At 44.5% G+C, this 9,315-nt stretch overlaps 1 protein-coding gene across 1 annotated transcript in view; it reads right to left on the bottom strand.

The window, feature by feature from the left end:
• The window catches only part of Slc9c2 (solute carrier family 9 member C2 (putative)), a 59,505-nt gene continuing 50,190 nt past the window's right edge, over window positions 1–9,315 (bottom strand). The window contains exons 21-26 of the mRNA XM_028760145.1: window positions 8,278–8,463; window positions 7,335–7,419; window positions 5,885–5,940; window positions 2,901–3,004; window positions 1,121–1,183; window positions 1–163 (exon numbers count right to left, since the gene is read on the bottom strand). Of these exons, the coding sequence (XP_028615978.1) occupies window positions 1–163; window positions 1,121–1,183; window positions 2,901–3,004; window positions 5,885–5,940; window positions 7,335–7,419; window positions 8,278–8,463 (657 nt within the window). The remainder of the gene's footprint in view (window positions 164–1,120; window positions 1,184–2,900; window positions 3,005–5,884; window positions 5,941–7,334; window positions 7,420–8,277; window positions 8,464–9,315) is intronic.

Below are 9,315 nucleotides of genomic sequence, written 5' to 3'. Positions count from 1 at the left end.
TTAACGGTCAAGACAATCCCCACCATAAAACTGCCCATGGGCCCACTCGATCAAGGTAATTCCACAACTGAGGCTCTCTCCGCAAGTAACTATTCTCTGTTGTGGCAAACTGACAAACAAAACTAAGCAGCCTCCACCTGTTCGAAAGCTCTTTACACCACTCCTGAAAGTGAGTGGACCACCGGGGGACACAGGTGTTTCACGGACATTGAGAGGCCAAAGCCAAGGAAGAATGGGTGAGGCACCAGAAGGGGTGTGGCCACGACACCCTTAAGTGGCAGCACCAGAAGTATCAGATCAGAAAGAATGAAGCTCTGTGAACAAGTACAGTCAGGTTTCAGCAGTGTGCAGCCACACCTGATATTTTCTGACACACCGAAGGCTGCTCAGAGCCTGCCCTGAGAAGGTCTGAAAGCTTCAACTTTTTCTTAGTTCTGTATTCTTTCTTTCTTTCTTTCTTTCTTTCTTTATTTATTTATTTATTTATTTATTTATTTATTTACCTCTCTCCTCGTTTTCTCAAGACTATCATATATTCTCAGTCTGGTTGAAGTGAAAAGGAATAATGGATTCTGAACAGTTATTCGTTAACCATAGCGTTCACCTTTATTTGACTTTGAAAAATAAAGCAGAAAGTTCCATCAGACAGGACTGTGCAACGTAAGAATGCAGACTCCTCCCAAACTTTGCTTTCAGTAACCAAGACTGTGGAGCATTTTCCCCGACTCCAGCACCTTAAGCTAGAGAGGGAAGATACAGAATGTCAGAGTCACTAAGCATGGCAATTTCACAAGTAAGATCTGCAGGTGTGGTGATTTACCACATTAATAGTACATCTCACTTGCTGTTACGTAACTGACTGTTACGACTTGTGCTCAGCTAGGGGAAGAGTCCCATCAGTAAGCGTTAAAGGACTTTCTAGTATCCTGAGGAATTTTGAGTATTTCACGTGTAGTGCAACAACTAAACATCTGGAGTGTTCGTGGCGGCCCATTAATGGCTGATAAAGTCAGCACAGCAGTGAACAGTTGGAGCAGTCTCTAAGTGTGTGTCAGCAGTGAACAGTTGGAGCAGTCTCTAAGTGTGTGTCATTTGTGCTGCACCGTCAGGTCTGCCTTACCTGGCTCCACACATCAGAGCTGTCTCGTTAAAATGACTTTCTAAAGAGGTGTCCACCTTCAAACTGCAAAAGAAAAGTCAAAAATATACCATCAACACTTCGAAAGAGGCTTCTTACCAATTAAATGAAATCAAAAATGAAGGAAAGGTTTCTATTTTATTATCTGGTATATCTTCCCTTAAAAGAACTTCCATGCTAAGGGCTCGGAGTTACAATACGATTAACATGTGTATTTCTCATTTTTATTTAATCATTTGTTGTTATTGTATGTGCTTGAGTGTTTTACCTGCATGTATGTATGTATGTGTAGTGTGTATGTGCCCAGGGCCTGTCGTACCTGGATCCCCTGGAACTGGAGTTAGAGATGGTTGTGAGCCATCTAACCAACGGGGGTGCTGAGAACCAAACTTGGTTCCTGTGCAAGAGTAGCAAGATCTGTGAACCACTGAGCAATCTCTCCCGCGCCATGTGTGTATTTCTATACTATAAAGAGATATCTCTTGTTTTTGTTTTTTGAGACAGAGTTTCTCTGGGTAACAGCTCTGACGGTTATGGCCAGGCTGGGCCTGCAACTCACAGAGATCCACCTGCCTCTGCCTCCCAAGTGCTGGGATCAAAGGCACGTGCCACCACTGCCTGGCAGGAGCATTTAGTTAGCAATTTGTGCTACATTAATTCAACTATCAAAGTTGGATTTAGAAGAAGAGAAGCGCCATAAAATTTAAATTCTAGTTAGCTTGATGAGTGACTACTAAGTACCAGGAAACTTTTTCCATAAATTTCGGAAGTGAAAACTTTTTAAAAAACAATGGGGCCTGTGGGCTGGGAATATGACTCACTGGTACTCTGCTCGAGGCCCCAGGTTCAATTCCCCAGCCCTACAAAAAAAAGTGATAATGATGAGGCCTGGAAAAGACAGATGTAAGAAGTGAGAAGCCCAGCTGTTTGATTCTCAGGACCTCTCTCCACTTAGGAAATGAGGTTCCTGTCAAGAGTGTGGAGAGTATGACCCTAAAAGAGCAACCCAAAAAGAGATGAGTTGGTCCGTCTACTGAGGGTTGGAGAGATGGCTCAATGGTTAAAAGCACTGGCTATTCTTCCAGAGGTCCTGAGCTCAATTCCCAGCAACCACATTTGTAATGGGATCTGACGCCCTCTTCTGGTGTGTCTGAAGACAGTGACAGTGTACTTCCATACATAAAGTAAATAGATCTTTAAAAGGAACTACTGCCCATGACCTTGATGGGAAACAGCAGATGCCACTTCTTCTGACAATCAAACTGCATATCACCTTCATCACAAATGGAGGTGATAGGACTAAATCTTCTCTTAAAAGAGCGTAGGTGTGGACATTTCCTTGAGGATGGTGTCTGTGTGTGGTGTATCACTTTTGCTTAGAGGACATCTAGCCATTAGAAATTAAAATGAGGTAGGCTGCCGAAGGCCCCTAAGGCCTGTCCTTAGCAACCTTCACTCCTATACCCAGTCAACCTGTCAGACCAAGAGCCCTGAAGAGACTAAGACCCACCAGGCGGTGGTGGCGCACGCCTTTAATCCCAGCACTTGGGAGGCAGAGGCAGGTGGATTTCTGAGTTCGAGGCCAGCCTGGTCTACAGAGTGAGTTCCAGGACAGCCAGGACTACACAGAGAAACCCTGTCTCAAAAAAACAAAAAAAAACAAAAAAACAAAAAACAAAAAACAAAAAACAAAAACAAAAACAAAAAAAAGAGAGAGAGACTAAGACCCTACCATCCTGAGAGTTGCAGACAGTCTCACTACCTGGGCTCTATTCTGTTCTGGCCCAGGGTAACAAGCCCTTTGCTTTCACAAATGTAGGCATAACTTCTAGCACTGCTCAGACTTCTCCACATCAGCTCTTGCAGCTAAGGAGATCGAGAAAAGGGAAAGCAAAACTATACATGGCTTGAAAATCATGTATCAGAGCTGGAGAGATGGCCTGGAGGTTAAGAGCACTGATTGCTCTTCCAGAAATCCTGAGTTCAATTCCCAGCAACCACATGGTGACTCAGAACCATCTGTAATGGGATCTGATGCCCTCTTCTGATATGTCTGAAGACAGTGACAGTGTACTCACATAAAATAAATAAACAAATATTTCTTTTTTAAAAAAAAGAAAAAAGACGTTTCAAAATTTTGTTGTGATGTTTGTGACCCACAGCAGTGATCAGCACCTCCAGGTATCCCTAAAAGGTGTAATAATGGCATTTATGTCTCAGTGGCAACTACTATTGTCAGTTTCCTAAACAAGTAAAATGTTCAACTACATTCTAAATACTTATCCTTATACCCACAGGTAACTGTAGCTCTTGCCCGTCATCAAAGGAGCTTCTTTTGCAGCAGACAGAGACCATGACAGGAAGTCACAGCTAGTTAAAATGTAAAACAACTGACTCTGAGGTACAACCCCATTCCCAACCCATCTACAATACAGTCCTCTACGCCTAAGGCTCAGGGAACATCACAGAAGATGGCTACAAAGATTTCTCTAACCAAGGGAACAGAAAGTGGGCTTCGAGGTCATGTCCTACACCCATGAAATCTCAGCAATATGGCGGTCTAAGCAAGACCTTAACAATGACACCAGTCGACATGCCAACGTGATTGGAGGAATCAACCCTAGATGTGTTACAGGCATTTACAAACTACTGAGTTGGGGAAAATCAATCTTCCCCAGAGATGAACCCCAAATAAATGATTATCTAATCCCAAGTGGTCAGTCCCCCCAAAAAAATCCAGATAAGCAGCACCAAATGGACTTTTATATTTAGACACACACACACACACAAGAATGTAATTGTGGGACCATGAAAGGTAGCTTGGTCCCTGGTTGAACCCCAGAAACCCTGAAGGGATGGTAGGCACTTCACCTGATTCCCAGGCACCAGGCCCCTGTCACTAGCCTCAGCCCCCATAGATTTGTAGCCATCAGTCACATAAGGGCAACGCCCCAAGCCCCTCCACTTGTAGAAGATGTGACCTGTGGCTCAAGGCAGATCTCCATTTTAATGAGGTACCTAGATACCTGGAGGGCTTAGCCAAAAAGCTTTCCTTCCTAGACACTCCTCCCTGCAAAAGGTATTTAACCTCAGGCCCGCCCTGACAAGTGGGGTATGGTTTTACTCAACTACTTTCTGCCATGACAATAAACACCTTAAAACCATGGACTGCCTCTTTTCATCGACCATGGGGAGCCGTAGAGAAGGCCTTCACCTATAGAGCTGCTGCTGTCTAATCTCCATAGAAGGCCTCTCTGTGCTCCCAGCCATGACTGCCACCAAGCCTGCTACCACTGTCAAGCCAAGAACTCCCCCTACCCTGTGGGACCAGCTGGAGCTCCCCCTTTCCCCTGCCCCCTCCCCAGGGCCAGATCCAACCTGCAGGCCCCAGGACCCCCGAGCCAGCTCCAAATGTCCCACACCTCAGACTGAGCTTCCCACCCTCCGAGCTGTGTCCCGGGTCTGCCCCGAAACAGCACGGGATAGGTGTGATCAACTTCTGTCCTGCCTTGCCAAGTGGCCGAGCCCTGTGGTAGAGCAGACTCAGGACCCATAACCCTACATGTAACAACAATAATTAAAAAAATAAGAGGCCATGAATTTGAAAAGTAGGGGGAACGGGAGAGGAGTTAGAAAGCAAAGAGGGAGGGAGAAATGATGTAATGATATTTTAATTAAATAAACTAACACTTTTTAAAGTTTCTGGCTTTATCTTTAAAAATCCAAATAAGTTTGCCATCCTGCTCAATAATGTTTAATATAAAACTGTCAGTTTAAGGAATGTAGCAGTTAATTTGGATGATACTCTAGCAGGACGCCCATGGTCAGTCTGTAGCTTCATACAACCCCTGGCTTTAGAGGCCGGGCTGTACAGGGCCCCTCTAGCACACTCCAAATGGGAAAAGCATGACGGCTTAGACAGCTACGCTTAGATCTGAGCTTGATGAGCGTCCCTCCTCTTCCCACAGATCCTTACTTTAGAAAGCAATGAGGAGAGAAAGCCTGGGTGTGTCAGCTACACATGTCTGTGTTATACATGCATATGTGTACACATGTGCATGCCACCATGACTGTGCCCGGAAGGGGAGCAGAAGATGATGTTCTCAGATATCTCCCCTATCGTGTCTCCATTTTTTATTTATTTATATTATTTTTGAGGCAAGGTGTTTTACCAAGCCTGGAAACACCTTTTAGACAGGCTAGTGAGCCTCACAATCCACCTCTCCTCCCTGTTCACAAGCCAGGCAATGTGCTGCCGTGCCTAATTTTTCTGTGAAGATGGGGTATCCAAATTTAGGGTCCTCAAAGCTTGTAGAGGAAACACACTAGGCACTGAGCCATTTCCCCAGCCCTCAAAGTTACACGACTCAAAACAATGTTTCCTAATACTAGTTTTTAAGTAATACAGATTAGTTTTTAAGTAATACAGATTAGCTTCGTCTCAATCAGGCAGTGCGTTAGTTGTAACAAGATGTCTTTTCTCACTACCTACATTTGCTCCCTTGTCTCACTATTTATTTATATATTTATTTAGAAACAGAGTCTCATACAGCTTGGGCTGCTCTCAAACTTGCTAGGTAGCTAAAAGGACCTCCAGGTCCTCCAGCTCCAGGTCCTCCAGCTTGGCCTTCCGAGTGCTGGAATTATAGGTGTGTGCCACTGTACCTGACTTATGGAATTTATTTTTAGCTATGTCAATTAATAGTCATAATAAGGAAAACCTACCCCAAGTGCCTGGTTTATTACCTCATCTTTTCTCTTCCAGCTATAGTCTTTCTTGGTTGTTCGAAGACCAGTGTTGACTGAGGTGAAAAGGGAAAAAAGAAAAGGAATATTTGAGTAAAGGCAGCAGGAGGTTTGGAATACCAGTCTGCACTCTCCACGTTAATCTTCTCTTCTCCTTCCCCTTCCCAAACAGACTCTTTACTTTCTTCTCTTGGAGTTTTGTAAATAAGCCCCTAAAGGTGTACCATATGGGCCGGCAAGCAGGTCCTACAAACAAAGCAGGCTGTATCCAGGCAAGAGGGTACAGGGTACCCGCTTCCACTACACAAGTCGGTTGATATCTCACTAATTGTTGCCACCTATGGGAATGAGAGCTGCATGCTGCCAGACTATCTCGCTTTTCTGTATTTTTTTTTCCCCATGGCAACTTACTGAAATTTTTCAAAGCAAAATATGCGTCAGGATCCAAACTCAAGGAACTAGTCTTACCATTTGTGAGTTTTGTCTGAAGCCCACCACAGAATAAGAATCCTTCCTTTGGTCTAGTGTCTTGTCAGGAGGCCTGATGAAAGACATATCTCCTCTCAAACTATCAACGCAGTAAGAATTGCATGGTTGGTGCTGGAGAGAGAGCTCAGTATTCAAGAGCACTGGTTGTTCTTCCAGAGATCCTGAGTTCAGTTCCCAGCAACCATATGGTCACTCACAACCATCTATAATGGGATCTGATGCCCTCTTCTATCATGCAGGTACACAGAAAGACAGAGCACTCATTCGTAAATAAAACAAAAAATACATTTTAAAAAAATTGCATGGTTTCATACACCATAACACTCAAGCTAACTCAGTCCTCAAGCTGGGACAGGTGGGATGGTGTTGTGATTGAACCCAGCAAGGCGAGGACAATGAGCACAGAATGAAGTCCCTGGGTACATTTTCTCCAGATCAAAGCCTTCCTACCTACTGTTCTTTGTATAATCAGTGCTCGGCAGCATGATTGAGAATTGCATCTATTGACTGCAAAACTTAGTGACCTTCAAAGTGTAACTGTGCCAGCCATTGGACTTGTGCCTGTGACTACAGCTTGCAATACTCAAACAGGGTGGGTCAGGGTCCATATTCCCTTTAGTTACCAGGAACACACCAGCTTCCCACCTCTGCCTGACCCCACAGTGGGAGTCTCCCCTCTCCCCATGTCAACAGCACCCCAATATCACATTGTGGCTCAGTTTACCAGGACTTCTTGTCAGCTATCAAGAGTATTGGAGGGAGGAGGGACAGGGGAGAGGCAAGAACCACATGGATTTTAGAGTCTGGACTTTAATCTTTGATAGGTGACTCTCCAAAAGCAAAAGTGACATCCACTGTGGGCCCCAGAGTGAGGACCACCTCCAATCTCCTTCCAGAATTAAAGAAATTTGCATTTGTTGAAATGCTTCACAGTAGTTTTCTCACCACTAAAAAGCCTTACCCATGGCGTGGGAGGTCGCGTCGTTTTTGACAGGCTCAGATGTCGGGATTATGAGAAGCTTGCTTACATCTGAAATTCCCTGGATCTACAGGCATAAGAAATAAAAATTCGTCAAAAGAGCAGACATCTGATCCCTAAGTGGCTGCTTCCCAATTTTCTTTGTAAAGGCTGCAAGAAACAAGCTGAAATGCAGCGCTAGGTCTCCAACCTCAGCTGTGTGCGTGTGCGTGTGCGTGTGCGTGTGCGTGTGCGTGTGCGTGCGTGCGTGCGTGCATGTCTGCCTGTCTGTTTTCTTGTGTTTTGAGGCAGGGACTCCTGACTTAGTCCAGGCTGGCCTCCAACTTTCTGACATCTCTCCCTGACAAACTGCTGGAACTCCAGCACTTACCACACAAATCCTGTCAGGCCCTGTCTTTTTACTTTAAATCCCCTTTCATGTTGCTTCAAAGAAACCTTAGGCTAGAAAATTATCTTTTGCATGTTTATGGAAGCCAAAGGAAAACCTTCTACTCCTTATTTATAACTGGACTAGAATACCCCCATTTGGAAAGAAGGGAATGGCTAGCAAGCCATGGATTACTCTTACACCTATACTGAAGATCAACTACTCAAGACCAGCCTTCCAACTGGCCTTCCGGGATGCAAGGAACAGAAGAATAGTGATTAAGCTAGCATCTCTAAATACAAATTGCTTTACTTGGTCCTCATATTAGCCTAACAACATGGCTGCTGCCAGCATCCTCGTTGCTTTAAGTAGCAAACTAAAGGTCAGAACAGCTGAGCTGCTTGCTTGATTCCTGCATCCAGTAGCTGTCAGGCAGCTGTTACATCCAGACTCCAAATTTAAATTTAATACACAATTAGCTGTTATCGCCTGAGCTTTAAAATTGCTTATGGAGCACCATGCAAAGCAAGTGGGCTCTCTGGAAATTATGCTCCTTACCTGCTCACAAGACTTAGGAATGATGCAGGGTGCGACATGTGTTTCTTCTGTTTTGCTATTGATCACATTGCCGTACACAAGAATAATGAGTTTCATGGTCACGTGATTAAGAGTCATTTCATTATAGCTCGACAGAGTCTCCACATACGCATGATTGAACATCACACACTTCTGAAACTTTAAATCCTACAAGGAAATTACACTGTTTGTACAAGTCTAACAGACAGATACATGATATCAAGAAGGAACAGGTTGCATCGATCTGGGTTACTTGAGGATGTCAGGTTGCACATAGATCCAGGAATCAACCGAACTTAGTTTAGCCTGGCTTCTGCAAATGACTTTGAGTTTGGTTGACCTGCCTGATGAAGGGACCTTCAGCTTCACCATGTGCTCCATGTGATCAGCTATGTGCTATTGGATTTCTAGGCTGAACCAGGCTTAGGACTCATAGGTTTCTCCTGGCAGTAAGCAAATGTCCCACGTGACAACTGAATAAGCAATAATGACAAAAGGCAGAAAGCAGAGCAATCAAGGCACTTCATCTGGGCCATATACGACGATGGCTCTGAATCATAGACTTTGGAACGGAACAGAAGCTTTGTGGGTGGAATTGAGTCCCCTCTCCTAAAGGTCTTACTTGATGTTCTGACCTTCAGCATCTCAGAATATGACTTTGTTTGGAGGTAGGGCTATGGAGATGCAGTTGGTGATAAGGCTATGTGGGAGTGGGAGAAATCTGTAGACAAACTTGAATACAAGGAGAGCACTCTGTGAAGGTAAAAGCATCCAGGTACAACCCAAGGAGAAAAGCCTAGAGCAGACGTTCCCTTTTGGCAGGAGCCAGCATCACTTTCAAGGCAACCCTTGGTTGCCTGTCACTGGCAACTGTGGTTATTTTTGGGGCGGGAGGGGGGTGTTCAGCACAGTGGAGGCACCAACAAACATAAGAAAATTAGCAAACATTTTATCTAATATTTTGCAACAAGGGGGGTGGAAACTGAAAGTGATATTTAGGTTTGACAATGCAATGCATAT

This window comes from Grammomys surdaster, unplaced genomic scaffold, assembly GCF_004785775.1.
Source record: "Grammomys surdaster isolate TR1022 unplaced genomic scaffold, NIH_TR_1.0 130, whole genome shotgun sequence".
Lineage (NCBI taxonomy): Eukaryota > Metazoa > Chordata > Mammalia > Rodentia > Muridae > Grammomys > Grammomys surdaster.
The sequence above is the reverse complement of the archived record's forward strand: the minus strand, read 5'-3'. Positions and strand labels throughout refer to the sequence as shown.